The sequence below is a fragment of the Myotis lucifugus genome, unplaced genomic scaffold, assembly GCF_000147115.1.
Source record: "Myotis lucifugus unplaced genomic scaffold, Myoluc2.0 scaffold_110, whole genome shotgun sequence".
Classification (NCBI taxonomy): Eukaryota; Metazoa; Chordata; class Mammalia; order Chiroptera; family Vespertilionidae; genus Myotis; species Myotis lucifugus.
The window spans coordinates 3,728,755-3,746,123 of record NW_005871158.1 but is presented as its reverse complement, the minus strand read 5'-3'; the positions used below and the strand labels follow the sequence as shown (position 1 = coordinate 3,746,123).

The 17,369-nt window shown below is 40.7% G+C and overlaps 1 protein-coding gene across 1 annotated transcript in view; it reads right to left on the bottom strand.

The window, feature by feature from the left end:
* The window catches only part of CCDC18 (coiled-coil domain containing 18), a 121,596-nt gene that overhangs the window by 2,707 nt on the left and 101,520 nt on the right, over positions 1-17,369 (bottom strand). Inside the window, exons 28-29 of the mRNA XM_023757670.1 lie at positions 12,372-12,572; positions 7,771-8,238 (exon numbers count right to left, since the gene is read on the bottom strand). Coding sequence (XP_023613438.1) covers positions 7,771-8,238; positions 12,372-12,572 — 669 coding nt within the window. The remainder of the gene's footprint in view (positions 1-7,770; positions 8,239-12,371; positions 12,573-17,369) is intronic.

The following is a 17,369-nucleotide window of genomic DNA, read 5'->3' as shown; positions in this document are numbered from 1 at the left end:
AAGTCAACATAGGTCATGCAATTTGAGGCTCATGAGCCATGAGAATCCCATGTAAGCTTAAAGAAATGAGTAGTAACTATGGTTAATGCAAATTTAAAACTCAGTAGAGTATCGCTACAATAAACAACCATATGTACATAGAATTTAACTTTGGCTGAATTTTCTTAGGAACTGCTACAGTAGTTTGCATATTTTTATTTTTTTATTGATTTCAGAGAGGAAGGAAGCGGGAGAGAAAGATAGAAACAATCAATGATGAGAATAACTAATCAGCTTCCTCCTGCACACTCCACACTGGGGATTGAGCCCGCAACCCAGGCATGTGCCCTGACCGGGAATTGAACCCTGATCTCCTGGTTCATAGGTTGATGCCCAACCACTGAGCCACACCAGGCAGGCTCTTCCCTGATCCTAAACCTACAATAGATGATACTCTATGTCTTAAATTATACTCTTTCTTCTTATTTCATTAAGACAATAAAGGCAATCAATAAAGAAATTCCTCCCTTCCCACCAAATCTTCCACTGTACATGTTTCTGTACCCATATATTCTGCCTTTTTTCCCACTGCAGTGGATGAACTGCCTTCTTTATTCAAGGCCAATTCTGCTTCTCTACTGGATCCTATCTTCTTCTACCTTAAGAATTTTATTCCTTCCACTCTCTGTCTTGAATTATCAGTTTCCATGTCTACTGGATCATTCCCACTAATATATAAAACGCTGGTTTATTGCCCTGATCAGTGTGGCTCAGTTGGTTGGGTGTCATCCCGTGCACCAAAAGGTTGCTGGTTCAATTCTTGGTCAGGGCACATGCCCGTGTTGTGGGCTCAATCCCTGGTAAGGAGCATGCAGGAGGCAGCTGATCTCACATCGATGCTTCTCTCTCTTTCTCCCCCTCTCCCTCTCTCTCTCTAAAAATAAATAAAATAAAAAATACAGTCAAGTTGCAGGATAAAAATAAATGTATAAAAATCCACTGCATTCCTATACACTAACAATACAATTTTAGAAAAAGAAATGAGGAGAAAAAAACAATTCCTTTTGCAATTGCAATAAAGAGAATAAAATACCTAGAAATAAACTTAAGGATGTGAAGGAACTATATACTGAAAATTACAAGACATTATTTAAAAAGTTAAAGAAAACACAAAGAAATGGATATTTTACGTTCATTAAAATAATCAACGTAGTTAAAATAGCCATATCAACCCTAGCTGGTTTGGCTTAGTAGATAGAGCGTCGGCCTAAGGACCAAAGGGTCCTAGATTCAATTCCAGTCAAGGGCATGTACCTCAGTTGCAGGCTCCTCCCCTACCATAGGAATTGGTCAGGGCTCATGTAGGAGGCAACCAATTGATATGTCTCTCTCACTGTCTTTCCCTCTTTCTTCCACTCTAAAAATCAATGGAAAAATATCCTCAGGTGAAGACTAAAAAAAATTAATTAAATAAATAAATAAATAAAATGGCCATATCACCCAAAGCAATATACTGATTTAATGCAATCCCCATCAAAATCCCAATAAATTTTTTTAAAGAAATAGAACAAAAAATCTCAGATTTGTATGGAACCACAAAAGACTCTGAACAACCAAAGCAATCCTGAAAAATAAGACAAAGCCAGAGGATCACTCTCCCTGACTTTAAATTATACTACAAACCAACAATAATCAAAACAGCATGATACTGTGGCAGAAAACAGATGCACAGACCAATGGAGCAGAATGAGAGCCCAGAAATAAACCCACATGTATACCAGCAAATAATTTTCGATGAAGGAGCCAAAAACATACAATGGTGAAAAGAAAGCCTCTTCAATAAATGGTGCTGGGAAAACTGTAAAGCCACATGCAAAAGAATAAAACTAGACTGCTATTTGTTACTATACACAAAAATTAACTCAAAATGGATCACAGACCTAAATATGAGACCTGAAACAATAAATTACATAGAAAAAAACAGGGGATTTTATGAATTTGACCTCAAAGGCAAGAGAACTAAAAACCACATAATAAATGAATGGGACTATATCAAACCAAAAAGCTCTGCACAGTAAAAGAAACCATCAACAAAACAAAAAGGTAACCAACCAAATCGGAGAAAATATCTGCAAACAACACTTCTGATAAGGGGTTATCCAAAATATATAAAAAACTCATACAGTTCAACAACAAAAAGGAGCAATCCAAATAAAAAATAGGCAGAGGACCTGAATAGATTCTTCTCCCGAGAAAACCCACAAATAGAAAACAGATGTATGAAAAGATGCTCAACTCCACTAGCTAATAGGGAAATGCAAATCAAAACTACAATGAGATACCATCTCACACCTGTGAGAATCGCCATTATCAACAAAACAAGTAATAACAAGTGTTGGAGAGGTTGTGCAGAAAAAGGAACCCTCATTTACTGCTGGTGGGAATGTAAACTGGTACAGCCACTATGGAAAACAGTGTGAAGGTTCCTCAAAAAATTAAGGATATAGCTAACATATGACCCAGCAATCCCTCTTCTGGGTATCTACCTGAAAAATGTGAAAACATGTATTCATAAAGATATACATATCCCTATGTTCAGTGCAGCATTATTCATGGTGACCAAGACATGGAAACAATTTTTCTAGTATCCTTGAATATGATTGGATTAAAAAAAAGCCGTGGTACAGCCTTGGCAGCTGTGCTAAATGGTTAGAGCATCAGCCTGTGCACTTGAGGGTCTTGGGCTCAATTCCTGGTCAAGGGCATATACCTGAGTTGCAGATATAATCCCCACTATATGGGAGGCAACCAACTGACGTGTCTCACATCGATGTTTCTCTCTTTCTCCACCCTTCCCGCCCTTCCATTCTCTCTAAAAAAAATTTAAAAAAAATCAATGAAGAATATATCCTCACTCCTCAGGTGAGAATAAAAAAAAAATGATGACGTGATACATATATACAATGGAATACTACTCAGCCATAAGAAAATATGAAACACGGCCATTTGTGACAACCTGGATGGATCTTGAGAATATGATGCTAAGCAAAATAAGTCAAGTCACACAGAAAAAGTCAAGAACACTCACATGTGGGATATAAAACTAAAAGCAACAAATGAACAAGCAATCCAAACAAATAGAAACTAATAGACACAAACAACAGTATGGTGTTTAGCAGCAGCAAAGGAGGGCGGGGGAGGAAGTAAAGGGGATCAAATATATAGTGGAACCTCATTTCTCTAACTTAATTCGTTCCAGAAGGCTGTTCGAGAAGTGATTTATTCAAAAACAGAATAATTTTTTCCATTACAAATAATGTAAATTGAATTAACACATTCCAGACTCCTAAATGATTGTTTTAACCTTTCTTATATACAGTGCATGTCTAATGTACTGCTTAATTTATAAACAAACACTTCTTTTCTTAAATTTATTGACTTCCTATTAGCCTTAAAGGAATTTTTCACATGTCACTGTCTCTGAAATGCTATCACCAGCTAACTGCTTTTAGTTATATAATCAACAATTTTTCTATCTCTTCAATTACCTATGATTGCTGTTTTGGGAGCAATTTCACACCCTTAGCAACATTAGCACTCTTTTTTTATTTCTATTTATTTATTTTTTTAAAATATATTTTATTGATTTTTTACAGAGAGGAAGGGAGAGAGATAGAGAGTTAGAAACATCAATGAGAGAGAAACATCGATCAGCTGCCTCCTGCACATCTCCCACTGGGGATGTGCCCGCAACCAAGGTACATGCCCTTGGCCGGAATCGAACCTGGGACCTTTCAGTCCGCAGGCCGACGCTCTATCCACTGAGCCAAACCGGTTTCGGCAGCACTCTTTTTTAAAAAAAATTTATTTTATTGCTTAAAGTATTGCAAAGAGTAGTACATATGTCTCCTTTATTTCCCCATTGACCTTCCCCCGGCCTCCATTGGTTGCACTCTTGATGGCCTCTTTATGTTTTCAAATTGTATTAACCCTCTATTTCACCAGCAACAAAAGCCTTCTCTCCTTTGTTTGTTGCCTGAGAGACACGTTTTGTCACGCTGAGGTATCAACACGAAAGGGTTGTCAGCTGAGACATTTTTTCTGTGAACAACTTGGGTAGAGAATCAAATTGTTTGAGATGGGAGACGTTAGAGAAAGGACGTTTTGACTGTATAGTAATGAAAGAAGATTTGACTTTGGGTGGGTGAACACACAATGCAATATACAGATGATGTATTATAGAACTGTACACTTGAAACCTGTATAATTTTATTAATGTCACCCCAATAAATTTAATAAAAAATTAAACAAAAAAATTGTAACTTCAGCCTCAAACTAATCACTCACTTGTCATCGCCACCTAGACATCTAATAGAAATCTCAAATTTAATATATCTAAAATCAAACTCTTGATTATGTCTATGCCTCCAAATCTGCCTATCTCCTAGTATTCCCCATCTCAGTAAATGCTCAGATACTCTGGCCAAAGTCTTTGAGCTCTATTTCACTCAAAACCTACATTAAATCCTGTTGGTTCTACTTTCAAAATATATCCAGAAATTGAACCATTCTCAAAAGTTCTACATCTCTCCTCCTGCTTATCCAAAATCATCTCTTGCCTGGATTATTACAAGTAGCCTCCTAGATCAGTGATGGCGAACCTATGACACGTGTGTCAGAGGTGACACGTGAACTCATTTTTTTGGTTGATTTTTCTTTGTTAAATGGCATTTAAATATATAAAATAAATATCAAAAATATAAGTCTTTGTTTTAGTATGGCTGCAAATATCAAAAAAATTTCTATATGTGACACAGCACCAGAGTTAAGTTAGGGTTTTTCAAAATGCTGACATGCCCAGCTCAAAAGGTTCGCCATCACTGTCCTAGATAGTGTTTTTTACTAGATAGTTTTTGCTTTTGCGACTTTATCATCCATTCTTTGTAAAGCAGCCAGAGTAGTCCTTTAAAAACATAAATCAGATCATGTCATGTCCTTAAGCAGAACCCTTCAATGGCTTCCATTACACTTCAAATAAAATCCAAACTTCTTACAGGAACTATAACATCCCTTTCGTATCCCACAGAATTATCTCTTACTTTCTCGTCTACTACTCTCCCTCTTGTTTACACAAAACCAGCCACACACATCCTAGCTGATTTTTGAACGTGAGACATGCTACCACCTCAGCATTTTAGTAGCTGTTGTTCCCTTTCCTCCAATGTTCTTCCTCCAGATACTGAGATAGTTTACTTCCTTATTTCCTACAGGACTGTAATCAAATTTCAGAGGCCTGTCCTGATCACTCTATCTAAAATAGTAACCCTGTCACAAGGCATCCTCTTACCAACTTTCTTCATAACACTTCTTTGCACCTGGCATTAGAACATATGTCTATTTAGTTGTTTATTGATGGTCTCCCCACTAAAATGGAAGTTCTGTTTGGACAAGTTCTTAGTCATTTTTGTTTATTCCCATAATCCCAGAAACTATAATTATATAGTAGTTTTTCAATAAATTCTAAATGAAGTGAATGGCTGAATAAATGATATACAGTAATCACAACTGTAATCTTAAAGGCTAAATGAAAACAAATTTTATCAGGTTTTATAGAAGACTAGAGGCCCGGTGCACAAAAATTTGTGCACTGGGGGGGGGACTCAGCCTGGCCTATGCCCTCTTACAGTCTTGGACCCCTCGGAGGATGCACACCTGCTGGCTTAGGCCCACTCCCTGGGGGATCGGGCCCAAGCTGGCAGTCAGACATACCTATGGGAGCCCGGGAGCCCCTGGGGGATGTCCACCTATCAGCAGGGAGCAGAACTAAGCTGCAGTTGGACATCCTTAGTGCTGCTGAGGCGGGAGAGGCTCCCGCCACCACTGTTGTGCTGGCAGCCATCAGCCTGGCTTGTGGCTGAGCAGAGCTCCCCCTGTGGGAGCGCACTGACCAGCAGGGGGCAGCTCCTGCATTGAGCATCTGCCCCCTGGTGGTCAGTGTGTGTCATAGTGACCAGTCATTCCCAGTCTTCCTGCTGTTAGGGTCAATTAGCATATTACCCTTTTCTTATATAGGATTGAGGCCTGGTCCATGGGTGGGGGCCAGCTGGTTTGCCCTGAAGGGTGTCCCGGATCAGGGTGGGGGTCCCGCTTGGGTGCCTGGCCAGCCTGGGTGAGGGGCTGATGGCTGTTTGCAGGCTGGTCACACCCCCTTCAGGGTGGGAGTCTCCACTGGGGCGCCTGGCGAGCCTGGTGAGGGACTAATGGCTGTTTTCAGGCTGGCCAAGCTCCCTGGCGACGGAAGCTCCCAGCCTCTCCTTTTTTTCTTTTTCTTTTTATTCTGGGATTTATTTAGCTTCTATAATTGAAACTTTGTAGCCTTGAGTGGAGCTCAGAGCCAGCCAGGGCAGGCGGGAAGCTTGGCTTCCTCCATCGCCAGGGGCAACCCAAGCCTCCTGCTTGCTCCAGCTCCTTGGCCACGGCCAGCTGGAAGCAGGTATCTGGGGTTTATTTATCTTCTATAATTGAAACTTTGTTGCTTTGAATGGAGCTCAGAGCCAGCCACAGCAGGCTGGAAGCTTGGCTTCCTCCATCACTTGGGCAACCAAGCCTCCTGCTCGCTGCAGCTCCGTGGCTGCCGGCCGCAATCTTGGTTGGGTTAATTTGCATATAGTTGCTCTGATTGGCTGGTGGGCGTGGCTTAAGGCATAGCAAAGGTACGGTTAATTTGCATGTTTGTCTTTTATTAATGTAGATTGTCTTGTTTATTATACCACAATTTCATAATGTGTAAATTTTGTTTTAAACACAATATTACATTTATATAGTTTTTTACATGTAAATAGTAAGTTAAGCTTTTTAAAATATACATGTTTCTATTTATTTCAGAGAGGAAGGGAGAAGGAAAGAGAGATAGAAACATCAATGATGAGAGAGAATCACCGATCGGCTGCTTCCTGCACACCCCCCACGGGGGATGGAGCCCGCAACCCAGGCATGTGCCCCTGACCGGAATCGAACTCAGGACCCCTCAGTCCGCAGGCGGACGCTCTATCCACTGAGCCAAACCAGCTAGGGCTAAGCTTTTTTTAATGTGAGAAAGGGTATGGAGAAATGAAAAGAAACTATAACACTGTCTTGAATCCATTCTAAAAACACTTTTCAAATTGTTCAGGCTACCAAACCTATTTTTATTTGTTTAAAAATGAGGCAAATGGGCACTTTAAAAAAGCGATGGTAATATTACCTAGAAGAGATTATTTATTTCCATATGCAAACTATAGATTAAATACTTACAAACAATGTTGAATATAGTAGGTATATAGTTGCCTATTCAGTATGATATGTTCAAAGAATAATGGTAGTAGATAAATCATGTGAATGAGATATTCTGAGCCACTGTGGAAGTTTATGACCAAAACAAAGGTTACCTTAATCTTTACTAGAATGGTTTCCAGGAAGTCTAGAAACAAACTAATTTTGAACATTTTCCAATATTCTTGAGTTAAAAATACTTTACTAACACAAGGTAGAATAAGTCCTTTAAGCAAATATAGAGATTATATTTAATAAAAAATATAGGTTATTTTTAAAAAATTACTTTTCAAAGCAAAATTTTTAACTCTACTTTTCAGTTGTAAAAGCATTCCAAACTTACAGTGAATTTTTTGTACTTTCAATATTTGTGTACATCATCTAATGGCATGCTTCATTTAAACATGGATTTTCTACAACTAATAAAATGATATTCAATGGAGACAAATCATTATAACTTCTAATGTATAAGATACATACCTGAGTTAAGCCAGCACCTGTTTGCATAGAAGACTTTTTAAATAGTCTCACTTCTTTGTTTATGTATCTTAGCATTCCACTAAGAGTACTGAAGTCATTATTCTCAGAACTGTCATCTTCTAGGTCATATGAGAGAGGTTTAAATGAGTCAGACTGGGTATAAGTCAGATCCTTCTGGCTTTCTTCTAATGTTGAAGGTTGTCCTAATTGCATTTTTTTTAAGTCCTGTAGTAATTCTGCAGAAAGATCTTCATCACTATAAGTTTTGAAACTAAGGTCACTGGCACTAATGGAGCGACGTAGTTTTCTACACTTGAGAAAAGCTGTTTGAACATGTTTAGTAAATTTTGGATCTTGAATGCCAGGCATATTTCCTATTGGAGATGTGAAGGAGGCTGGTAGAAACTTGACATCTTCTGCCCTTTCATGTCCAGAAATTTTGGCTTGTAATCTAGTTAATTCTGATTCCTGTAGAAAAATTGTACATAGGAGGTACTCAATACCCTTCGTTAAATAAAATCACCGACTCTTAGAAGTCATCTAAGTCAACCTTCATCCCAGTATAAAAATTCCTTTTATAACAAATTAACAGGGTTTTCCCAGCTCTGTTTCAACCCTTTTGGACAATTAGATATGTTCACTTGAAATACGTTTAAACTACACTAAGGAATTCCATAAAAACTAGATTTTCCTTATATATTTTTTTTCTGCTTAGTGTTAATCACAATATCATTCTCTAGTCAAGACTAAAATCTTCATCTAAAAATTTCTCTGCAAAAGTATAAAAATATACAATCTTTTGTTAATCTAATATATACACACAAAAAACCCCACAACTCCCTTCAGAATTTCTAATAGAAAATAAATGTATATTAGCTACTCTGCTTTATATGTCCTCATTATAAGAAAGCTTTATTATGGTAGAAAATTTTCAAGGAAAAACCAACCTTTAAGGAAATGATTACTAATATTTGATAAATCAATCCTTATTAAATAAACTTTTCATTTCTATTATTTTTCCATGTCCTGCATTTGGGTCTTCTGACCCAATTTTGGGATTCTAAGAATGAGGTTACATACTTTGAAAAATAATAAAGCCTAAGAAAGTAAAGAAAATACATTTTCATTTTAAAACTTAAATGATATGTGTAGTAGTCTCCTGTTCAAATACATTCTTTTTCTTATGGGTATCCATAAGATATAAATTTCTAAATCAGCTATTTTTAATTTGATACTTTCTATTTTTTTCTAAAAATATGATGCTTATAACTGTCATTACCACAGTGTGCATTACAAAATGTAAGTTTAATATGCATATATCAGTTCTTTTATATCTTTATACTACTTCATCTAGAAAAACTTTCTAAGTGGCAGGTGTGCCAAATTTTTTAAAGTAAGTCTTGGATTCACATTCTTATAATTACAATTAATAAAGTACCTATAGAGTAGATATATACTGCTATGTGGGAAGTTTAAAAAACAAACAAACCTCTTGCGTGTTATCTAGCCATAATTGAGAAATGCAGTATCTCACAATTTTCAGTCAATTTTTCCCAATGAAGTTTTATAATTTTGTATAAATGTTATTAATCCCCAGAATATTAGGTATATTAATGTTTCAATAAAAGCAGAAAGAGCCTGGCCGGTGTGGCTCAGTGGTTGAACATCAATCCATAATCCAAGAGTTCACCAGCTCAATTCCCAGTCAGGGCACATGACTGGGTTGCAAGCTCAATCCCCAATAGGGGGCGTGTAGGAGGCAGCCAATCGAGGTTTCTCATCAATGTTTCTATCTCTATCCCTCTCTCCCTTCCTCTCTCTCTAAAAATCAATAAAAACATACTTTAAAAAATCCAGGAAGAGTATTCAACCAAAACATAATTTTAGATTGTCTATTCAGCTTTCTTTTAGTACTGTGAATATCAAGGCATCCTATCTAATAATAGACAAACATGGTAATTAACCATACCTCCGCTACGCTTCCCATTGGCTAATCAGGGTGATATGCAAATTAACTGCCAACCAAGATGGCGGCCGCAGCCATGCAGCTGAAGCGAACATGAGGCTTGGTTGCCCCGGCAATGGAGGAAGCCAAGGTTCCCCGCCTGCTGCGCCAGGCTCTGAACCTGAAAGCAACAGCTCCAAAATGCAACTATGTTTCAATTATAGAAGCGAAACAAACCCCAGAGACCTGCTTTCAGACAGCCTGGCATCAGAGCTGAAGCTGCAACAAAGTTTCAATTACAGAGGTAAATAAATCCCAGAATTAAAAAAGAAAAAGAAAAAAAGGAGAGACTGGGAGCTTCAGTTGCAGGCTTGGCCTGCCTGAAAACAGCCCTCAGCCCCTCATCTAGGCTGGCCAGGCACCCCAGTGGGGACCCCCACCCTGAAGGGGGTGCAGGCAGCCTGAAAACAGCCATCAGCCCCTCATCCAGGCTGGCCAGGCACTCCAGTGGGGACGCCCACCCTGAAGGGGGTGCAGGCAGCCTGAAAACAGCCATCAGCCCCTCATCCAGGCTGGTCAGGCACCCCAGTTGAGACCCCCACACTGAAGGGGGTGCGGGCAGCCTGAAAACAGCCATCAGCCCCTCACCCAGGGTGGCCAGGCACCCAAGCGGGACCCCCACCCTGATCCGGGACACCCTTCAGGGCAAACCAGCCGGGCCCCCACCCGTGCACCAGGCCTCTATCCTATATAGTAAAAGGGTAATATGCAAACTGACCCTAACAGCAGAAAGACTGGGAATGACTGGTCACTATGACACACACTGACCACCAGGGGGCAGACGCTCAATGCAGGAGCTGCCCTCTGGTGGTCAGTGTGCTCCCACATGGAGGAGCTCTGCTCAGCCACAAGCCAGGCTGATGGCTGCCAGTAGAGCGGTGGTGGTGGGAGCCTCTCCTGCCTCCTCAGCAGTGCTAAGGATGTCTGACTGCAGTTTAGGCCTGCTCCCTGCTGGCAAGTGGACATCCCCCGAGGGCTGCCGGGCTGCCAGAGGAATGTCTGATTGCCAGCTTAGGCCCAATCCCCTGGGGAGCAGGCCTCAGCCAGCAGATGGTTATCCCCCGAGGGGTCCCAGACTGTGAGAGGCCACAGGCCAGGCTGAGGGACCACCCGCCCCAACCGAGTGCACAAATTTTTGTGCACCGGGCCTCTAGTCCTATATAATAAAAGGCTAATATACAAAAAGACTGAACGGCGGAACAACTGGACAACCGAAAAACCGGTTGTTATGACATGCGCTGACCACCAGGAAGGGCGTGCAGAACATGATGGGTGTTGGCAGCAGGCAGTAGAGCGCAGAACCTGGTGAGAGTCAGCACGGTGGGATGGTGGAGCAGGTGAGCGGGGGCGCCAGATCAAGGTGGGGCGCAGGTCGCTGTCATCGGGGCAAGCTTCTGGTGGTTACTGAATATTCTTTGCTCCTGTGCACCGCAGTCCCACCTGGCACTTGCACCCACGGCCAATGCCAGCCCTGTTTGCACCTGCTGCTGGTGCCGGAGCTGCCAGTTGCACCTGCTGCTGGCGCCTGGTGCATTCCTGATCACTCGGCACCATCAATGGGTGCGAGAGGCAGCTGCCAGCCCCAATCCCCCCTGAGGGCTTCTCCACTTCCCCCTGCTCCTGAGGGGCAATCAGGGCAGCAGCTGCCACTCGCACCTGCTGACAGCACCAGCCCCACTTGCACCCACTGCTGGGGCCAGCTCCAATCGCTCTGCGCCGTCAGTGGGTGCAAGTGGGGCCAGCGCCGTCAGTGCATGGGAGAAGCAGCAGTGGGAGCAGGGCTGCTGGTAGACAGGTCCAGTGCAGGAGGGGCTGGACGGGGACACAGAGGATGGGTCGAGGTCTGCCCCTGTGCCCACTGTAGCCTCACGGCCCACAGTTCCTTTCAAGGTGCACGAATTCATACACTGGGCCGCTAGTATTATATAAGAGATTTACGTGCTTAGCTTAGTAACTAGAAATATTTCTAAGGTATTATTTAATTAAGATTTTTGGCTTTTTAATAATTTTCATTTTGCTATAAAATGATTTTTCTAACTATCAATTAGATTATTCTTTTTTTAAGGTCTTAAAAAACTGACCATGTTAATCATACACATTGGCAGTTTTAAACTAACATTAAAATTTTTATCTCTATGCATCAATACTAATATTAATTCCAAATTCCAGAATAAACTGCCATGATCAGCAGGGTAAAGAAACAGAAATAGGCTATTTGAAAAAATGACATATATACTCAAGTCAAGTAAAAACTGCAGACTGGCATTCTGGGAAGCATTTTTCTCAGCCTGTTGAGGTCTTGCTTCCAGGCATGTCATCAAATGAACTCTTATAAAAAATTTTCCAAAATAAATTTATTTTCTAGCCCTAGCTGGGTGATCAGTGGTTAGAGCATCAGCCTGCGGACTGAAGGGTCTTGGCTTCGATTCCTGCTCAAGGACACGATGTTTTCTGTCTCTCCCTCTCCATTCTACTCTCTTTAAAAATCAATGGCAAAAATATCCTCAAGTGAGGATTAACAACAAGAAAAAAATTTCTACAGATTTGCCATTCTTACAGCAACATATGCTTTATACACTTTTATATGTTTACTTACTTTAATAAGTAATGCTTCATTTGTAGCTTCAATTACTTCATTCCGGTCTTGGACTTGTTGATGCAAACTGCTTACAGTGTCCTGAGCTTCTTCTAATTCTAATTTTGCCTTCTCTAACTGTTCATTTAGTTGCTGAACAGAAGTCTTCTGAGAGTCAACAGAAAACTTCCACTTTGCATGGTTCTCTTGATGTGAAAGCATCTATATAGCCCCAACATTGAAAAGGAAAAGAAGAAAATAGGGTGGTGTTGGTTTTAATAACATTCTAATACTTTTCATTTCCACCTAAATGAAAGTAAATTGTTTTTAATTACAAATATCTGATTTCTCAACAGATAATATACTTGAAGAAAAAAGAGAGAGAAGGAACTATAATCTTAAATTTACTTAAGAACCAAATAAAATGGACTGGTTTTGGATCCTGATTTGAACACATCACTATAAAGACATTTTTGTGACAATTAGGGAAATTTGAACAATGACTAGGTAGTTGATGATATTAAGGAATTACTGTCAATTTTTAGGTGTGATAATGATATTATAAAAACCCTTATCTTTTCGAGATAGTTATTGAAATGTTTACTAATGAAACAGTGACATCTGGGATTTGCATCCAAACAATAGATGGTATGTGGAAGGGGAAGGGAAGTGAGTGAGGTTAAAGATATAGTGACCACCATACTTCCCAGTTTGCCTAGGTCTTTCTGGGTTTTATGCCTTGGTGTCCTGGTTAGTTAGTAACAGCATCCCTTTTCATTCTCAAAAGTATTCCCTTTCAGATAAAAGAAATGGTCAACATACTTATATATTAAATCAAATTGGCCAATCCAAGAGCTGTTAATTATTGAACTTGAACAATAAAGATGGGAGAGGATTTATACCATTCTCTCTACTTTTGAATGTTTAAAATTTCCACAATAAAAACTTTTTAAAAATCTCATTTTCATTAAAAAATCAGTTTTTAAAAAAAATATTTTTATTGATTTCAGAATGGAAGGAGAGGCTTTGAGAGAGAAACATTAATGATGAGAGAGAACCATTGCTTGGCTGCCTCCTGCACACCCACTACTGGGGATGAGCTTGCAACCAGGCATGTGCTCTGATCCAGAATCGAACCGTGACCTCCAGGGTCGTATGTAGGTCGACGCTCAACCACTGAGCCACACAGGCAGGACCATAAAAAAATTAGTTTTGCACCCAAGCTGGTTTGACTCAATGGATAAAGCATCAGCCTGCAGACGCTCTTCCTCTTTGAAATCAATAAAAAAATATATTTTTTAAATGCCAGCAAATATTTTTTAAAAGTCAGTTTTGCAATAATTATTATTTTTATTATTTTATAAGTGAGAGTTTATTTTTAGAAAGTCACATAGGTAGAAGAAGTGAGCCGCAGAAGAAATGGGCTTCAGGAAATGTTACAGAGGCAAAAGAAGGGCCCTTGAAGCTTAGGAGAGAGAAGCAAGGAAATCATGCCTGGGGGAAGGGGGTAGTGAAAGGCAAGGTGGGCGGGCTCCTTAGAGAATGAGGCTTGCAATAATTATTAAGTGACTATTCTGACAATTCTAAAACCTGTATTTTAAAAAATACTTAAAAATTTTTTTGATCCCTTTTTCTAACTCTGTTATTTTAATGACATACTCTCTCATTTTTATAATCAATCAAACGCACTTTAGAAATAAATCTTTGTCAAGTAATATATAGGAGAAAAACGTTATTTTTTATTAGCCATGCAAGCATTTATTTTAATTACACCTATTTGAAGTTCCTTACTTTGGAGAACAGCAATGGCATTTTATTACCCACTCTTTCCATTCCTTAAAGGCTCAATAAAGGTTTTGGCAAGTTCACTTATCTTCATGACTATGTTTCAGAGTGACTCCAGGTGCGTCAGCAGGTTCATCATCAATCCATCTCACCAGCCCTTTGTAACTTTCTATAATGTTGAAGCCAATAGTACACTGCAACTTGGGTAAATAGATAGGGCAAAGGTTTAGGGGTGCGAGTCAGCTTCTTTCAAGTGACTGGAGCTTTGCATTAGGCATGCAAGCCACTGTCAGTGTTTAAGACTTACAGGATTGAGCCCTAGCCCGGCTCAGTGATTACCCACGGACTGAAGGGTTGTGGGTTCCATTCTGGTCAAGGGCACAGACATTGGTTGCAGGATCGATCCCTGGCCTTGGTCCGGGCACATGGGGAAGGCAACCAATTGATGTGTCTCTCCTCCTCCCTTCCATGCTAAAAATCAATGGAAAAAATATCCTCGGGTGAGGATTAACAACAACAAAAGACTTACAGGATTGAGCAGCAAAACACAAGTCACTTCAGGAATGTAAGTTATCAAAAGTTGAACAAAAAGAAACAAAAGACCAAAAAAAATAGAAAAAAAAAAGTTGAACAGTCACTTGAAGATGTTTTCTACAGCTCTTCACTTTGCCTTCATAGTATGAGCTATAAAAAGCTGTCATACCTGGCAAAGCTGAATGTCCTACACCATCTATCAAAGAGACCTATTCAAAGACAAAATTCCAGGAGTTTCTGGAGTGCAAATCAACCATTGTCATTCCCATGAAAGCATCTTTAGGTTTTGTCTTCTTTAAACACTTCAGAATATGCCCTGCTTTTTTGTGCTATCAATGACTCTACAGGAGCACCCCGTTGCAGAGACAGGAACTGGTTCTAGAAGTTTTACTGTCAAGCCACAGAAAAATGCTTTGCAGTAGCCCTTCAGCCATTTATTATATTCTTTACTGATAATTCTGGTCTTTCCAAGAGATCCAGTGCACTGTATATTGTGGAGAGCGGCTACAGTTTTTGGACAGGTTCAAGCCTTGGACTAATGAGAGGGCACAGTCCTCTCATGACCACGTGCAAGTCCCAGCTTGGAGGGCAGAGCCCTCCTAGCACAATTATCGCCAACAGCTATAGTTGTAAGCTTGAACCTATGGTTCGAACACATGGCCCCCGTGTCTGAGTGATGTGGGCTTGATAGAGTTCAGGTGCATGTAATTGAGGAGGATCAAAACCCACGAGAATGTTGTAAACATCTTGACCACGTCCTTACTTTGCCTCGAGGAATCTGGCTATAAAATAAAGACACGGCTTGTAGTCCACGGTACTGCCTCTCCATCCGGGAGCAGCATCCCACCCAGACCCAGCTTTGCTCTCTTGTCTGTCTTTTCTCTATCCTTCACCGCCTCCTCTCAGGGTCACTGAACCAGGCTGAGCTGGTGTGGCAAATAAGGCACCCTGGGGCTGAGTATGCCATGGCCATGCCGGCTCGCCACAGTATATAAAAACTGTGTTTCTCTAGAGAGGGTGTTCTTCTTTAAGGATAACTGAAAGAGTGTCCAAAGTCTTGGGGAGTCTCTAAATGGGAGGTGATCAATCTAATTGCAAATGCAAGATAATGGGTCCAAAGAAATCACTGTACAGCTGGAAGACTGTTCATCAAATGCTGCTGCCCAGATCTCATTTCTCATACTGTGATACAAATGCTGGGTTCTTTGAGATGAGAGCTGTTTTTACTGTAGTGTCTGTTCAGATAATGAGAGGTCTCTTCTATTGACATCGTGCTTCTATACAGTGCTTTCATTCTTCTGTTGAGTGGGGCTTACAAGAACGGGCATTCTGGGCCTGACCAAAAAAGTGTGGTACTGAGTAAATTCACCCTTGGCAGGCCTCGACATGACCCGTAGTGGTACCTATATTACATGTTATTATGTCATACATATAAAAAATTAGTACCAAATTCTACAGAGCAATACTAGAACCAAATTTTATAATTCATTTTATGTACTATCTGCTTATAAATAATTTCAGGTTGCTTACAAAAATAAAAGTTAATAAATGGATAATCTATAATAATAAAAGCATAATATGCTAATCAGACCAGACAACCTTCGGGACGAAGCCAGGGCTGTGAGGGAAGCCCAGGTCCCGGGTGCCAGAGGGAAGCCGGTGCCAGCAGCCAGGGGAAGGAAGGCATACTCTTGCACGAATTTTGTGCATCTGGCCTCTAGTCCTATATAATAAAGAGGTAATATGCAAATTGACTGTCATGCCCTTACACAAGATGGCCACCCCCATGTGGTCACAAGATGGCCACATTGGGCCAGCAGGGGAGGGCAGCTGGGGGAGACCGGGCCTGCAGGGCAGCAGTTAGGCTTCATTTAGTCTGGCAGGAGAGTGGTTAGGGGGTGATCAGGCTGGCAGGCAGAAGCGGTTAGGGGCAATCAGGCAGGTAGGCAGGCAGGCAAGTGGTTGGGAGCCAGCAGTCCTGGATTGTGAGAGGGATGTCCGACTGCCGGTTGGATGTCCTACAGGGATCAGGCATAACCCGGCAGTCGGACATCCCCCGAGGGGTCCCAGATTGGAGAGGGTGCAGGCTGGGCTGAGAGACACCCCCCCTCCCCCCCCCCAGTGCATGAATTTCGTGCACCGGGCCTTTAGTTAAAAATAAAAACAGAATAGAGACCATATGATAAGTGTAATGAATAGGCACTAGCAAAAACTTGAGGTCTAATTATTACTGAGGGTCACTAAGTTGAGCAGCTAATATCAAATAATTATGCTAAATCCAATAGCATTCACATTTGTCTTTAGAGACTAAAGGTTGTAATCTCTTGGAGTTACAAATATGTTTTGTTTGGCAGACACAATGTTTTCAAAGGGATCTGAATCTAAATGCATTTAAGCAAGACACAGTGACCACAATCTAACCAATCCTTCACAAAGATATTATCAAACACCTTTTTAAAATGGTGTATTGTTTTTATTTATTTTTTAATGAATCTTTACTGTTGAGATTACAGAGGTCATTCTTTTTTCCCCCCATAGCACCCCTCCATCCGGTTCCTACCCTGACCCAGGCCCTCACCACCCTATTGTCTGTGTCTATAAGTAATGCATACATACATATAAGATCTTTGTCTAATCTCCTCCCCCACCTTCTCCCACCCCCTTCCCTTTGAGAATCATCAGCCTGGTCCATTTCCATGA